The 17,157-nt window shown below is 44.3% G+C and overlaps 1 protein-coding gene across 21 annotated transcripts in view; it reads right to left on the bottom strand.

Moving 5' to 3' along the window:
* Positions 1 to 17,157, bottom strand: part of ARVCF (ARVCF delta catenin family member) — a 251,292-nt gene that overhangs the window by 18,087 nt on the left and 216,048 nt on the right. For all 21 annotated transcript variants that reach the window (XM_074554654.1, XM_074554657.1, XM_074554656.1 and 18 more), the window contains 5 exons: positions 5,453 to 5,580; positions 4,381 to 4,531; positions 2,865 to 3,057; positions 1,595 to 1,706; positions 900 to 990 (listed from right to left, as the gene is read on the bottom strand). In XM_074554654.1, coding sequence (XP_074410755.1) covers positions 900 to 990; positions 1,595 to 1,706; positions 2,865 to 3,057; positions 4,381 to 4,531; positions 5,453 to 5,580 — 675 coding nt within the window. The remainder of the gene's footprint in view (positions 1 to 899; positions 991 to 1,594; positions 1,707 to 2,864; positions 3,058 to 4,380; positions 4,532 to 5,452; positions 5,581 to 17,157) is intronic.

Here is a 17,157-nt window from a genome sequence, read left to right as displayed (position 1 = left end):
TCTGAATCAAATTCTTCAGAGAGCACATGTAATCCATGTATTTTCTGCTTTGGCACTGTAATACAGGGCTTTCTCTCTCAAACAGAAACCACAGTTCTGCTTTGGACTACCTACCACAATTAACAAGCTTCTCTCTGGTCTCTCCAGAGTAAAAGAGAAGGAAAATAAGTCAGGGTGCAGCTTCTTATGGCACACCAGCCAATCCAGCATCTGCTGAGCCAACAGAAAACTAATCCACAAAGAAAAGAAGTTTCTTGTCACATCAGCAAGCTGACCCAAATCATCCTCAGTCTCCATCATGTGCCAGGTTTGCTCAAAGACAGGGAAGGTGGAAACAGGCAGGGCAGTGTGGGGCTGTTGTTTCTGCAGTAGCCTGCAGTTAAACCAGAGAAAGTGCACCAGGCAAATCCTGCTCTTGGCAAACAGAGCCAGGCTCAGAGACACAGCAACCATGGTGAAATCAAAGCTGGTGCTACACTGGTGTTGGTGTGGCTGTGCCTCATGAAAAAGCACAGATAGGATTAGTTGGAGCTTGAATAAACTCCTCTCCAATAAAAAAAATCCTGCATGGTAGAGGAAGAGGCTGTGCCAAAATGGGCACACTTATTTAAAAAATGGAAAGACTCCAGTACAGAGTAGGGGTAAGGTCAACCCCACCTGCAGGAAGATTAAACTGATAACACTGCATCCAAGTTGAGAAAACAGTATCAGCAGTGTACATTTTGTAAGGAAAGAAATTCTATCCATCTCCAGGTAACAGGGACTGATTATTTTGAGACTGTGGGGTAAAACGCACACAGGAATAATTCATTTTTACCCCCTTGTGCTGTAACACAGTCACAGCAAATCCAGAAAAACAGTAAAGCACTATATGACAAGCGACAAAGAGAAGAACTGACCTTGACTTTTATCCACCAGAGGCAAAGTGCTGTCATCATAGCCAGACCTGCCAGCAGTACCTTTGGAGCCCTTTGGAGCTGCAGAAACAGACTACAAGAGAAAAACCAGAGACACCAAATTGCTACTCATGGAAACTGAACAATACAAATAAATGAACCAACAGCACAGAGAGAGATTATGGAATGCACTTAAGCCCTGCTTCTGTTGATAATACAGAACTTTTAATACAGAATATAATAATACTGATAATACAGAATATTTTTTATTTTGACATCGATTTGATGGAGTTTTCTCCCTGTTTTCTCAATTGTAGCACTGCTGCCCTGTGAAAGAAGCAAAAGCCTTCCACAAGAAAAGGTGAGGAGGCTGCATGTCAAGCAGAGGTGGCTGCCCTAGGCTGCTGTACAGAATGTTTCAAAGGAGACACAACTAAGACAAAACATGCTAATTCTTCCATTGGGGCATTTGGGCTGTACAGGAAGGCAAACTCCCCAAACCTAACAAGCTGCATCCCACAGACCACACCAAAGCACAGCCAGACCTCTATGCAGGATGGTGTTACTGAGTAGGGTACAATCCACTGTGCTCTCAACTGGGAGAACAGAAGTGAAAACGAAGATCTCCAGACTGCAAGGGTGGCCTAAGTAAGGACATCTCCACTCAGGCACTTCCAGAACCTATTTAAGATCTTTACCTGAAAGTGTGACTTGTTCCACCCATCCTTCTGAAGGGCATTTCGTAGTTCTTTATAGCTCCAGATCATCTGAAGAATGTGAGATGCTGCTTTTGTTTCTCTGGGAGACTGGCTGATTTGCAAGATAAAATGACAGTTTAAATATCAAGCAATGTCCAACTATTTGTATGTTAATACTCCACAGAGCTATTATTTGAACCTGTAACTAATGGGATATATGTGAAATCATTCAGTGACTTCCTAATATCTATAGGTATTTGCTGACAAAACCAGAAATTGAAATGTTATGAATTTTGCACATTTCTGTGTTTTCACAGGTATTGCTGGACAAGCACTGTCAGGTCAGGTCAGAAGCCCTGGTGACACTTTTGTCTTGTAGCTGTCATTAACAAAGAACAGACACATTCCATTCTGCCTGGATTTATTCAGGAAAAAAAAAAAAACCCAAACCAAAAAAATGTTCTCAGCTGCTTTTCAAACCTTCATCCCAATGTACACCTATTCATCACAATTCAACGAAGTTGCTCCATGGTTTAAAATACCTTACACAGTAATTTCGGTCAGCAAAAAAAAGTAAGCTGTTTTTAAATCAAAAATGAAATTTTATCTACTCCTTACTAAGTCAGTACACAGACACCTTTTATAATATAGAACAGGTGTAGATTTTTGGTGGCTCTCATATTTAGTAACAATATAACCCAAGAAGGCTACTTCAGCCACCCTCCCAGAAGTCTGCAGCAAACACACCTACAATGAACTATGACATGAACTACACAAAACAAAGTTTCCTCTACAGCAGTCAGAACAGAGTTTTTAAACGGAAGAAAATTTGTCACTTAAATCACCACCAGCAGCCCTTTGGCCAGAACAATTACCACACATCATTAACCATTTCACTTAAAAGAAACAGATTTCATCACTGGCATTCCAGCAGTGGAACACTGCCACAGAAAAAAGGCTTTCCAAACTAAAACCAAAGATCATGGTTTCACTGCAAATGCTGCCTGCTAAGTGTATATATGGTGCAAAGATGATTCTGACAAGGAGAGAGCACGTCTTAACACGACTGAAGTGACTCATCAATTAACCTTTTTCATCAAGTACATTTAAAGGTGCTGGCTGGTTTTACTTTGTTTATATTAACTGCTGAAATTACGGCTCTAAAGGTTGGGATGCTCTAATACTTTCACAAAGCAAAAGCTGCTGTTCATAGTGACATTTTCATGTTTGCAAGGAGTTCTTATGCCTTTTGCTTTCAACTGTCACTTACCTTGACTTGCTGATAGCTACCAGCTTCTGAATGCCCTGTGTCTGGATCAGAGACCTTGCATTTTCTGAGCTGTCAGTAATGATTTCATGGATGGTATTCAACACTGCAACCACAGTGTCCTCTTCCAGGTTCTTTGCAGATCTCTGCTGCCTGCTGGGCAAATTTCTTACCAGCTCACCCATGGCATAACTACCTAGATAAGGGAAAGAGATACCATTAGGCAACCCTAATAATAATTTCAGCTCTCCAACCTGAATGATAGAAGTCAATGGTGTTTGCTATATTGAAGAAACCCCTTATAATGCATGTGTTTTAAACCACAAGACTGTAACTTCACAGAGTATTTATCATTCATTCATTATTTCAAGGTTATTGACAGCTGATAAAGCTAAAATAAAGTCCTTCATCACAGATTCTGAAAGGTATTGAGGAGAGAAAAAAGGCGTTTTTACTGAGAATTTTACAGCCATCATCTATCATATTTTGCAAAGCCTGAGGCAAAAAAACATCCAGTAGTGGCTAATGCCAGGTATTCATGCTAATACACGCACATGGTTTACTCAACTCAGCCCTGTAATAGGCCTTCTGGGGCAAGGTGGGCAGCCATGCATTTATTAACCTTCTCCAACAAAGGTAAGAGAAGGTTACCTCCTGGGTGCAGCTAGCCTTCTCCATGTATAGTACTTGAGAAAAAACAGGGAATCTGGACTTGATCATTCCCAGGTATCCATCTGTACCATTTGCCTGGCTACACCTCTGAACTATTAAAATGAGAAGCTAACATATTAAGGTAGAATCCCACCTTGCAATTGCCATGATGGCCCTAAACATGTCACCAGTATTTCCTGGCCTGACAAAGCTAGAGTTTAAACAAATACCTTAGTTAAATACAGAAGTCATCTAGAGGAAAAAACTCATCTCAGCTGAATCTTTCAAGATTTCTGCTTATGGGCAGGTGAATGTTATTTACCACTTTGGATAGGAGCTACAGCAGTGTTGAACACCAACTTGAAGAATATTAAGTTGTTTAGTGTTCAGCTCCTACAAGTATCCACCAGGCAAAAGGATGAGAAAGGAAGGAGGAAGCAAAAAACCAAAGGTACAACTTTAGAGCTCCCTGCACTTCCCCAGGTTAGCTCAGCACAACAAAGGCCAGACTCCCGCTCTAACTGGAGTACCAGGCAGGCCTAAGGAGCAACATCTATGAGCACAAGTCCCATAACAACCAGAGCTAAGGAAAAGACAAGAAACCTTATCCCATCCAGCCCTCTGCACATCTACACACACTCCTCTACTGCAAAAAAGTACACCTAATGGTTCTCCCAAGTTAGAGATCTCCCTCAAGCCACAGCTTGTCTGAGTGGGCTGGACATACATTCTGAGCTGACAGCTCCCCACTTGGCAGATACATGGATGGAAAGTGCAGAGAGAACAAATCCTCAACACAAGGGACAAAGCCTCAGGTCTCTCAAGGGTCTCCAAGCTCCCAGGCTGGTTAGAGACGTTCAGAGGATACCTATGAGATCTTTATTGCGGCGATCCATGGAAAGGTTTCTCAGGGCGATGGACACAGCCCTCACAACCTTGTCTGAGTCCGACTGGAGCAGCTCCACGAGCACCGGCAGCCCCCTCTCCTTCCGCACCGTCGCACGGATGTACGTGGACCACTGAGCAGAAAGAAAAGAAACAACACCCAGTACTGTGAGTTCATACACCTGCTCTTCCCTTGCCCCTGGCATTTCCTTCAGTGCCGTAACTCATTTTTTCTCTGCAAAGACCAGTTAGGTTGTGCGTGCTGATTTATCCCATTGCCTTCAACCTTCATTCAAGTTCACCAAGAACCAAGGAAGAAAGGGTGTATAAGTTCATCCTACAGCTTCTGGGGAAAGAGGGCAGGAACAGAAGGAAGAAGCATCATCTGCCAGCATCTGTTCTGAACACACCTCGGTGTGAAAACACATCCCTCTGGATTAGGAAAAAAGAGGTCACTTGGAGGAAACACTAAAGCATCTAAAGCATCTGTTATCTTCCTCCTCCTCCAATTTCATGGTTTTATTCTGTTTCATGATTGTTTTTCAAACAAACCTGTATTATTTAAAATAAGCTGGCAGGCAGCCGTGAAACACCACCCTGCCAACCCTCAGGCTGCTATCAGTCCCACTTTGCTGAGCGGTTCTAGAAGTAATCAGGCAAATCTTTGTGAGAACTGCCTGATTAGCGCTGGGGATGCTTCACAGAGGGTATTAGGGGACACTCTGGAGTGCAGTTTCCTCAGCAAACTGTCAATCCAACAAGTTAAGTATTCAGAACACATAACTATCTAATACCAGGCTTTTCTGAATGGACAAAGCAATGCTTACATGGCTGAAGTGGTGGCACTGAGCACAGTTCTGCTATGTAAACATCACCAGCCCACAAGATGCAAAATGCGTTCAACAAGCAAACTGAACTAATTTCCTTGACTTTCCCACTTCCTTCATTTTTAAAGGAGATAAAAATGTACAAAGTAACAGTGCACCTACAATGGGACATCCCCTTATTCTTTACTTACACAAAGGAAACAAAAAAATACTGAAGACTGCACTCACTGTCCAGTTGCCAGCACTGAGGTTCTGCAAAGCTCCTGCTGCAGCTTCCAGAGTGTTGAAGTTCTGACTTTCAGTGAGGATGGAGAGGTACAGTCGGACCACATCTGGCTGGTACAATAATTCAAAGCCTGCAGGTGGGGCAAGAGGAGAACAGAAGCAAGAAAGGCAGAGAACACAATGTATAAACAAACACATACTCCTATTTAATAACCTAAAAGAACAACCAAAAGCTGTGACAACACAGAAGGAAGAGCTTCTGTCATGTTCAAGACTTTCTATCCACAATTGCTGGAAATGGTGGAGACACCAACAGCTTAAGGTTGTCAATAAAGCCTGACAATTGTCTTAAGGTTGACAGTTCTTTCTGCAATCTGTGCTATGCTATGAACTGCCCAGAATGCAGGTGGTGACAAGGGACAATTTTTGCCTGTGACAATTACTACTTTGCATCTCTAGACTAGGCTGCAAATTCACCTTGCACTCCTGCCCTTGTTCAAATATCTCTCAATACTTTCAGAGACACAAAGAGCAGGACCAAACAGAGTGAGCTACACCATCCTGTCAGCCACACCCTGCACACACCTGGGGGACAGAAGGAAGGGGCAGGATGTCAACGTGACCAGCACCCCCAAGTGTGAGTGGCAAGGAGGAATACTGACTCTAGTTCAGATATTCAGCACAGAAATACGGCAGCACTGTCCCACTCTGGGAGACTGTGACAGCCACATCTGTTCACTGCAGATCCCAGAGTCACTGTATCAGCTGTGCAGTTTCAGCATGACAGGAATGAGAGCTCTGCCAAGGATTTCCTTTTGTGATGCCGAGTAACTGACAGTACCATCGTGTTCTGACTTCCTCATCCATAGGATTAGTATTTATGCATCTACCCACCTTAAAAGGATCTTAGGCAAGAACTCTATCACTCCAAATTGCTGAACAATTTGTAGCAATTTTTATCTATCTTCTTTCACTAAGTATAGCATGACACACTGCATCGATAAGGGCAGAGCACGCCAAGCATCTGCTTAAAGGACTGGCCAGACAAACGATCTCAAAGTGCTGTTCACGTTATGTGAACAAAAAAACTTAAACCCCTAAATTGCCTTGGTGAGTGCACGAGGGCACAAGCAAGCTCTGGTCAACGTGACTCATCTGTAGTCACTGTAGCTGCTCTGGTGGCCTTTGGGATGTTTGCAGTAAGGAAGCATTAGGTAATGCAGCAACCATTACCTAGGAGAGGATTTCTAGAAAAACATGACATCAAAGAAAGCATAAAGGTGTGAAGAAGCCTGGGCAAAGAGGCAATTTCAAGCTTGTTTTGAGCAAAATAATTTTTATTATTTGTACGCATGAAAAGAATGTTCTTCACATAACAATAGCTGTCCTAGAATTATAGCATAATTCAAAGCAAGTTTTCCACTAGTAAGACAGGAAACCTCCAAACACAAATCACTTTCTCTCTTCAGCACTTTCTTTTCAAAATCACCCATCTCCCATACACGCATCACAGACTATCATATTTTAGAGATCTTCAAGCAATGCTGTCCTATCCAGTGGAGATATATTTTTTCTTCCCTGTTGCTAAAGGCTTCCTGAAATAAGAGCCTTGATTTTAAATGAAAGTATTTCTCCACATCCTTCATATGGCTCTGTGGCTTTTTGAGTCAAGACCTCAGAACTCAGCCCTCTAACACTGTCTATGAACACAAGCTGTGTTAACCCCCTGGCTGTACAGCAGGTACTTATCCCACTGAAAGCAAGCAAACACCATCAGCCAAGGTTTGTTCCATTCCAAAAATCCCATCTATGCACGAGGATCCATGAGGATCCATGTACTGGTTCATACTTTCCATGCTCAGCCTCTCGTGTGCATCCCAGCACGCCCGGGCCCTTCTCCAGTGACCGGACACTGAACCTGCTCCACGGCCGAGTCTCCTTTCAATGCCACCACTTGCCTGCTCCACATGACACCCTAGGGATACATGGAAACACAACAGATGGCAACCCCCAAAGGCATCCTGCCAATCCATACTTCTGACTTTGCTCTTCTCGAGTGTCCTCCCCTTGCACTGGGATCATTGCCCTCTATATTGAATGCTGAGGAAAAACTACCATTACTTAAGCCATGAAGCATGAACAGTTGTACAGCTTTTCTCCATTCCTTGAATAAGTCTGTGATTATCTGACTCCAATACAACCTTCATATCACCCTTTTCCCCTGCCACTTCACAAGGTGAATTGGCAACCTAAGAACTTCTCAAGAAAAAACACTGCTGATAAGCGCCTGGTGTTCCTTTCCTGAACACTAATACTTAAAAATCTCTTAGGATAGCCTACTGGAATTTTGACACTGTTATCTTTTAAGGAAGCTTTGCTGAAATGTAAATCATATCAGCAGAAGAGATGAAGGCAGGTTCATTAACAGATAATATTCATACAGAACATTTTTCACTTCTGTATCTGAGCTCAGACTTGCCTGTGGTTCAACAGGATGCAATTGTGCAGTCAGTCTTCTGTTTAGAAGTACCCAGTTGTAATTTCGTCACACTTGGAAACAGCCCCACACTGTTACTCTGCCCTGTTATTTAAATGCAGTCTGTGATGTGCCCTTCCTGTCAGTCTGTACACTCCTTTTTGACTGGACACACATCCTTCCTCAGCACCTTGCTGTGTGTGAGTGCTGAGACGCTCCAACCTCCTCCCCTCTGCTCCCCTCCTGTGGCCACAGCTGCATTCCAGTCACGCACCTCTCACCCGTTCTCTGTCATTACCTCTCTCCATGCATGAAAGCCTCTCCTTTTTCCTACTTACTACTGTAAGAGCATCTCAAAAATGCCTTCAACCTTCTCTCTACAATAATGCACAGCATTTTCTCTACCAACCACCAGTACCTTCCTGCTTTGGGGCATAACTCCTTAGCAGGTGGTGGATGATTCCCACCTCACTCTACCCCCTCCCCCTTTTCAGCTACATTTATGCCTCTGCCCTACTGGCACCTGTCTCAAACAGCGCCAGTGAGTGCTACACACTACCCACGGCTCTGTCCTCCCTCCTGCCTCCCCTGCTCCTCTCCCAGCACTGCAGCTCTTCTGGGTCAGCCTGGCTATGCCAGGGAAAAGCAGCAGGAGAACCAAGAATGCCCCTCACGGAGGCTGCTCATTAGCAGGGATGAAAAACTAATAACGAGAAAGTTGCTGTTGCACTGGAGGGTTTTCCCTCTCTGACAGCAAGCTGACACTTTTCATAAGCATTATAGTGCCTTAAAAAGAGACAAACAAGTTTTAGATTTTCTCCATCTGCCTCCTGTCCTAATGAATCCAGCTCTGCTATTTATAGGATGCAATTTGTCTGAATTATTATGAATTTCCTACCAGTGTTGCATGAAGGCCTTGTACGTTTTTCCACGAAGTGCTTCATGCACGTTCCTGGGAAGCACAGCTGGTCTCACCTCCATTAAGCACTTGCTTCTTTTCAAAACTGATTTCCTTAATTTCAAGACCATCTTAATTATTTTTTCAGGTAATGATACTTTTATGAAATATACAGCTAACTCCTTACACCCATTTAAAAATGGATAGAAGAAATGAGAAAAGAGGGTCATTAGTGATAGAGAATACATCAAACGATAACAACATCCATTGTTTTTCTTTTTTCTTTAAAAAGCTGTTTTAATTATAGCCCAGATTTAGCACTGTTCTTAAAAAGATAATCTTCCTGAAATAAATGAGATTTTTCCATTGGTTATGGATTTGTGCTGAATTGCAATCTGCACTGTTTCCTCCTGGAAAAGCATGGAGATAAGTAATTTATTGCTTCTTTCACTGCAGAAAGCAAAGTAAACAAGTTCACTGTATTAGCTTTTGGCTTTCAGAGAAATGCCTTGGACAGTCATGTCACTGTGAGCATCAGACCTTTTGCAGTGTGTGAGCATTCCCTCAGCTAACAACAACAAGAACATGTCACAGAGGAGTATCTTCCATATTAGAGTCATCTCCAACACACTGCAGTCTCATCTTTCTGAGAAATAGGAAGATGAGTTTTTGTAGCAGAGTTGCTCAGAACTGGCAAATGGGACTATTTCTGTGTGAAGTTCACGTTACCAGGACAGGATGTGGCAAGTAGATTATCTGCCCAGGGAACAGTGACAGCACAGACAGCAATTTGAATCCTGAATGGAAAACACCTGAGGAATTAGCTGGGGCTGATTAGCGATCTCCATCCCTTCAGCCCTCAGTCCCCGTGCTGAGAATGATGCAGCAGCTCCTGGATTATCTCCTCCACAAAACTATTTGCTTTCATCTTGGCAATGCTGATCCTGTGCCTATTCTTAGCTACATTCTGGCAATAACATAAGATACTGCACCAGGTGCCTATCTCTGACACACTCGCTTAATCCCAAATTCAGACAACTCTTTTTGGAACAAGGCTGCCAAACCTATTCCCCTTCACCACCCATTCCATTTAGGATTTATTCTCCCACCACAGGCATGGGAAATGATACATGTGGATGCTGGACAGATGAGGAATCTCCTCCTGCTGCAGTAGGAATACACTGCTTAATTTTCTGTCCACACAAAACTTCTGGACTGATGCTTAAAACAACTGTCAAATTTCAAATTTCATAGGAAGCTGAAGGATGTTGGCAACACTGTAGAAAAAAACCTAAGCAACTTCTAAAGCGGGGGTGGGGGCGTGTCTGTGGAATCACTGAAGTGAACCTGACAGCTACTCACTCTTGCAGCGTGCAGACACAATTCCCACTTACTGCACTTGGCTTCCCGACAGAAGCTGCAGCAGCACCTGGACTCTCTGGGGCTGCCACTACAGCAGGAGGCGCATTCCCGGCCCACAGCCCCCAGGGGCTGCCGGCACTGCGAGCTCCGCGCTCGCCCTGAGCCGCACCTGCAGCGCCGGCAGATGGAGCGAGAGGAGCCCGGACCGCGCCTCCTCTGCAAGGTCACCCGAAAACAGACTTTGCACAGTGAAAAAACATCTCCCTCAGCAGCCAGGAAGCTATCAGCCAAAAACAAAAGAAAAAATAAAAAAAGAGAGCAAAGAGTCATGACAGTAAAAGAAATGAACACTAAGAATCTGCACGAAAGAAAAGCTCCGCAGCCCTTGGACTCCTGCCCTCTGCTGACAGCCGGCCGGTACCTTCACCACAGCCTGTGCAGTTCATTGTCCGCAAGGTCTAAACCAGGGCTCAGAAGTATTTGCTACAAAAATGTTTTCAGAACACTTCAGCAGCAGATCAGTCCTGCAGTTCAACTCTCCCCTTCCAGGAACCCCTCACCTCACAGTGCGAGAAGACTACATGAAAAGCCCCATGGAAAGCTGTGGGAGGCAGCTGGTTACTTTTGTAAAAACAGTAATCAGATCCCTAAAAAAACCTGACCCATCAGCTCCCTTCCATCTGTACGCTGTGCTTCAGCACCCAGTGCACAGAGCAGCTTGAATGCCAACATAAACTTGCAAGATTCTTCTAATTGAAAGGCTTAGCAGTAGCGTGAGTGCAGCCAGCTCCAGCAGAGCCAAACACTTCGCATAACTGCCCGAGAATGCAGCTCGATGCAGATACATGCAGAATACCGAGTGACACACAGCACAGGCACAGCAAACTCTGCAACAAATGGAGATGAAATAATAGGTGGAAAGTTCTGAACAGTCCCTGTGGCTTTCACTTCAAGGTACAGCACAAGTCAGGACTGGTACTGAGCTTACTGCAGAGACTGAATCACAAATGCAGCATCCATCAGTGAGCAGCAGCTCTGAAGACAGACAGAACAGCCTTTGAATAGTATTGAAAAGAACAACCAGAATAATGTGGGACACACGAGACTCAAATCAGGCTTGAGGGTATGTTTAAGAAGAATTTTCTATTTAGGAAACGAACACCACACTGTGTGACCTTTCCAACTAATCTACTAAGTCATACTAAGTTCTAAAATGATGTAAACTCTTCCCAGCTTATCACATACTCCCACAATGACAGCAGCACTGGCACACTACTCCAAAAGGGAAGCAAACAAACCCCCAGCCCAAAGGATGTAACAGGAATGTTTCCAGCACTACCAAGAGGTATGCAAAAAACCAACACAGGGAGCTAGGGTGACTGCAGGGAAGACAGAAAGGCAGAGAGGAAAGGAAATATTGGAGGGCAAGGCAGAGCAAGAGAAAGAAAGGATGCCTGGGAAAGCAAACTGTCTTTTGCTATTTCTATTACTCTTTACATTTCCCAAGCTCCACAAGCTATCATCGAAGCACCTTCTTACAGAATAACTTGTACAAGGTTGGTTACATCTCACTTCATATCCAAACAATATGCAATTCAACAAAGAGGTGTCTCAATCAAACACAACCCATTTTGACCTTGTATGAGTTCTAGCACTTCTGTTTTCTGTGACCACACATTTTAGAGCTCATACTGTTTTCCCTTTCCAAAGGACCTGAAAGCAGCATTTCTCCCAATAGTGTTTGACACACTGCCCAATACAAAGTCTTTTCCCAAACATATGCAGCTGAGTCTCCTGGCAACTGGAGATGTTCCATTAACAGCCTTTTCTCCTCACTAATCAGTAGCAAAGGCTCTGGAGGACCAACACTTAATAAGAATCTCAAAGCTGCTGCAAATAACTGGAGCACTACCCAAGCTGCTGGTTCAAAGGGGGAATGCTCTGTCCCACAGGGCTGTCACCAAAGCACAGGGAATCCCCAGCAGCCCGGCTGATGCAGGGATGGGAGAGCAGCTGAAGGTCTGCACCTGCAGGGAGAGGAGACACGTGGGTGAACTGCAGCACATTTATAAGCATTTCTAGGTCACCTCTGGCAATGGTTTTTGTTTGCTTTTGAGAAACACCATTGTTACAAGCCACGATGCCTTGGATTGGAGTTAAGCCCTTTGGCTGCATGATTAAAATGCAGGGTTCATGTAAATAGCTTCCTTTACCCCAGTCCCAGGAGACTTGCCTCTGACCTTGGGGACTCTCAGTACAGTACATGAAATGTTAACACTTGCTCTCACACCAGCTTCTCTAATTCAAAGTTATTTTTATTTACTTCACAGTGATAACTGAATGCAGTTTCTGTTAAATATAACAGGACAATCATATTATTTCAAAAGCAAATCTCTTTAGAAATGCAGTTTGTATCTAAAAATCAAACATTAAATAACATTTTCTCCCGCTCTCTTGCACACAGAGCACACACTGGAGTCTCTGGGCTGTGAGCTACATACCAAATGCAAACTGTTTGGAAGGACGGGCTGCTCTCTTCCCACCACCAGCTTACCACGGTGTTTGCAAGCTCCCAGAATGCAGCCCAGGCCCTGCATCACCACTGCAACATCTCCAAGTGGGACTTGGTTCAAAATCCTGGCTCACATACGTAAGTGAGTACGAAACTAATTTGCATCAAAGGTCTGCCAGCTCTGCAGGGTTTCTCAGTGTGACACTGCCAGCCCTGCTGGGGTATGGAATTTCTGGCAGCTCAGGCTCACTTGGGACTCTAAACTAGGGATGAGCACTCCCTGGCCTGCAGAAAGGCTGTGTCCAGGGGAATCTCTCTTACTGGCTGCCCCTTACTCTTGCCTCAAACACTACAGCATTTTAAGACAAAAGACTGATTATGCTTATCAGACTGGTGATCTCACTGACAGCAGATCAATATGCCAAGGGAGCAGCAGTGCTCCTAGATGTGAGCAATCCTGCCTGCTCCCTTCAGGGAAGCTCCTTCCTGAAGCTTCCTGGTTGGGCTCACAGGTCTAACAGCTGATACTGAAAGGAGCTGGGCACAGTGGTGATGTGCACTGGGGACTTCTAAAACAGACAGCAATCCAGCCCATGCATACAAGATCAATACCGAGCGTGTCATTGATCATGTTATGTTTCCCTGGGAGGGAAAACCTGAATTTCCAGATGCTGTCTGCTACATCACAGGGATATTTGAGCAACAGTGACAAGGTCAAACATCCATGCTTATTCTTTTAGATCTCAGTGCTGCTGCTGCTCCTATTGGCCATGGGTGTTTCTGATATGTCTGCTCCTGTCTCTGCGAGGGTCCAGAATTACATGACTGACTGGTTTTCTTTCTCCTCTCTGAAAGGACCCAGATGGCAGTGCTTGGTGACTGCCCACATGCCCCGAGGGGTGTCTCCTTGCTCATGTCACCAAACAGCTCTATTTTGTCACTCCTCCTTTTTAGCCAGAGAAAGCAATTCCAAGGAATAGCACAATCCTCTCCAGAAAGGACAACACTGCCAAGCCCTCCTGGCTTATCTGGCTCCTGGTGCCTGGGTCAGTGACACCAGTAGAAACTGTGGAGAGGCTCAGGAACTGGCAACTTAACGACCTCAGAGCTGCAAACTCCAGCCAAGAATATGTGGGGATGCCACAATAATCCAAACCCATAACTCTGCCCAAGATCACTTCCTAATGTGATGGGGTGACACTACAGAATGCCTCATCTGGGTACAAGCAGGTGGAAAGTGGCCCTGACTTCCTAAAGGGGAAAGGTTGTAAGTGGAGGAATCTCTAGGCCTGAACATGCTTATTACTCTCTGCCTGGGTAATCCACTGCTTTATGGAGCATGCTGCAAGCCTTTTCCATTTAGCTAAGCTTTCCCAAAGGAACAAAATAAATAAAAAGATGGCTGGCAAAGCTAATGAGGATTGGGAACATGAAGAAAATTATCAAATGTGTTTTCTCAACTGTGCATTCACATATTCATGCCAGAACATGCATGTTTACTGGGACTTTTCCTTGAACTGAAACAACCAATGTAGGCAAAACCATTTTCCTTATGACCTTCACCTACACCTCCATAAATCACAACACAGCTTTTTGATCACAGCTGCCACGTGGTGCAGCTGAAAAGACTGAAACTCCTTTCACTGCCATTACTAGTGCAGATGCCTAACTGTCCAGCCTAACCATCAGCAGGTTTGAGCTTAGTGTATAAAATGTATTTATTAAAGAGACAGATACTGAGTGATTCCCTGAAGGAAAGCCCATTAAAAAAAAATTACACCACAGCTATGTCTAGCAGTAAAATACAATGTGTTGCTGTTAGTATCTTAACAAGTCCAAGAGCCTCATAACAGAAAAATGTCTCAGAACTAGAGTCATCGCTGAAAATCAACAGCACTGTTAAGGGACTTCTTCCTTTAACTTGTGGCTGCCTGAGCCTACCATTTTCTTTCCTCTGGTCTTCAGTGTGTGTTTAACCAAGGATCATGTGTTCCAAATTGCCCTTTTTTGGCCTCAAGCCCCTGTAAAACTCAACTTTGCAGTTCCAGATGCCAATCAGCTGCTCTTACTCCAGGAAGCTAACGAGCTTTCAGCTTCCTCCCAGCTCAGTAGAAACCTGTCTGCAGAGAAAAACTTATTGCAAAAGGACTCATGCTTTAGTCCTTGGCTCCAGATGCCACCTAGGCATATTTATTTTATTAAAAAGATTCTGACTTTATTTAGAACTGTTGAGATATTGAACAGCTTTGTAAACTTTCTGTCACAAAATGCCAGCAAACAGAGAAGCACAGCAAAGGGAAGAAACACTCCAGCAGACAGCTGCATGACAAAATAAAAAACCCTACATGGTAATGCATATTTAGTTGAAATATCCTCATAGCCTTAGACATTTAGTACTGAGCTATGCAAGAAAGGCAGAAAAAACACAGAAAATGCTTTCTTACCTTGCAGCCCTCTAAATATCATCTTTCCTGTCTTCAAGATGGCGTATGAATCATGCTGGATCATGAGGCCAGGTATGGTCCCACCAAGTGCCCTGCCCTCCCATATGACAGCCTAGTCCCAGGAGCCCAGCAGAGCACAGCTGTGTGGGGCTGTGCAGGGGAGGAGAGGCTGCAGGGCTCTGCAGGGCACAGCCCTGGGCTCCAGCACCAGGGGGAAGCAGCACTCAGTGCAGCCGCAGTCCTGGAGCCAGGCTGGGCTCAGGGTGGCTGCAGCAGTGACCTCAGTGCTCTCCTCCAGACCTCCACAGATGCTGTTCCCACCAGGTCTGCGGGGAGCCTTCTGTGCTGTTACACACCGGGGTGATGGCACTAAAACCAACCAGCAAGGCAAACCCCAATCCTCCATCACTCAGGAATTTACAGAAACAGGATTACTTTGTCAGATGTGGGACTTAGGGGGTTTCCACTGACTGTGCTTCAAAACATTCCTGCTGCCGAGGGACCTCCAGCTCAGGTTTGAAAGCCCACACGGTCCTGACAAGCGCTTGGGTGGATCAGAGCTGGAGCTGGGACAGACAAGGATCGACTGACAGCATTTCCACTCGGGCTGGCACCTGTCAGGTTCTGCCCTTCACAGCATGTCTGCGTTTTATCTTCAGTGCCAAGGGAAAAACAACGTCAAGAAAAAACCCCAAAGCCTCCAGAGCTCACGCACACTGAAATATGCTTAGAAGCCAAACTGAAAGCTTTTTTCTGGGTTACTCATGCTTCACTGAGTCCTCTTATACTTCCACTGCTCATCATGATTTTTATATAAAGTCTCATAAATGGTCATAAGCCATTACACAGGTATTTGGTTATTCATATCAATTCAGCTGCTTGTTAGAGGATCGTCTGCTTAAGGCAGTGAAGGGCTACAGAACTCTACAGCTTGAATTCCTCAAATAAGGCAGAATAAATTTTTCTATTCTCCAGTGGATATACCCTCACAGAAACATCAAACATCTCAAAATACATCCCAGTAAGAAGGAAATATTTGGATATAAACAGCTAATCTTTTTTGGGGGAAGCTTAGCAGAATCCAAGCTGAGCAGAGGCTACCAGGTCCAGTCTCAGCCTGCAAAAATGAAAGGTCAGTGGCTCCTAATCACTGGGACTGAAGCCTGCTTGGTTCATTAAATGCAAAGTCCTGCAATCTTGCCTTTATAAGCATTTTATAAGCAACTGACATATGGAAAGACTCCCCCACGTTAATAAATAATTTATTATACGCCAACCCAAACATTTCCTCCAATCCTGTTTGTGTCCTGAAATTGCTAATTAGTTCCTGCTCCAGCTTCCAAAGTCAGAAGTGTGTTTCAATTGCTCTCTCCATTTCATGAAAGCTGCCTCATGCACCCAAAGGCAGCCCAGTGCCTCTAATCTGTCTCAATTACAGTCACTGTGCTGCTGTCAGGCAAGTATCTCCCAAGCATCCAAGAAAAAGAATTTGATGTTTTCAATGTCAAATGAATGTCAGGCCAGAGTGGAAGCAGCACAAAAGGTTTCCCTTAACTTATCTAATAAAAAAAATAGACCTTGCAGCCCAGCTTTTTAAAGGTACCATATTTGGGTACTTAATTCTCATGGATTTCAGTGTAAGCTAGAAACATTAATGCCTCAAAGAACAGCGATTCTGCACTCATTCTCAAAGCACTGTATCCAGGCAGGGATTACAGATGATGGGAGACAAGAGAAGATGCTGCTGCTCCTCCCTCATTTAAACTGGGACACACTGGAACATACCACATCAAAGTACTGAGTGAACAGGTACTCTTCTCCCTTTTCCTGCCAACCATTCTCTGCAGCTTTCTGGAAAGCCAGGGACGTTTCTATTAAATGTAAACCCACCTGCTGCTCAGTGCACTGCCCGAATATTGGATAATCACAGGCAGAACTGACACATAACCACCTCTGCCTATAAAATAATAGATTTCCTGGAAACACAGATCTTGCTGTAAAACTCAAAGTTGGACT

The sequence above is a fragment of the Zonotrichia albicollis genome, chromosome 18 (genome assembly GCF_047830755.1).
Source record: "Zonotrichia albicollis isolate bZonAlb1 chromosome 18, bZonAlb1.hap1, whole genome shotgun sequence".
NCBI lineage: Eukaryota > Metazoa > Chordata > Aves > Passeriformes > Passerellidae > Zonotrichia > Zonotrichia albicollis.
The sequence above is the reverse complement of the archived record's forward strand: the minus strand, read 5'-3'. Positions and strand labels throughout refer to the sequence as shown.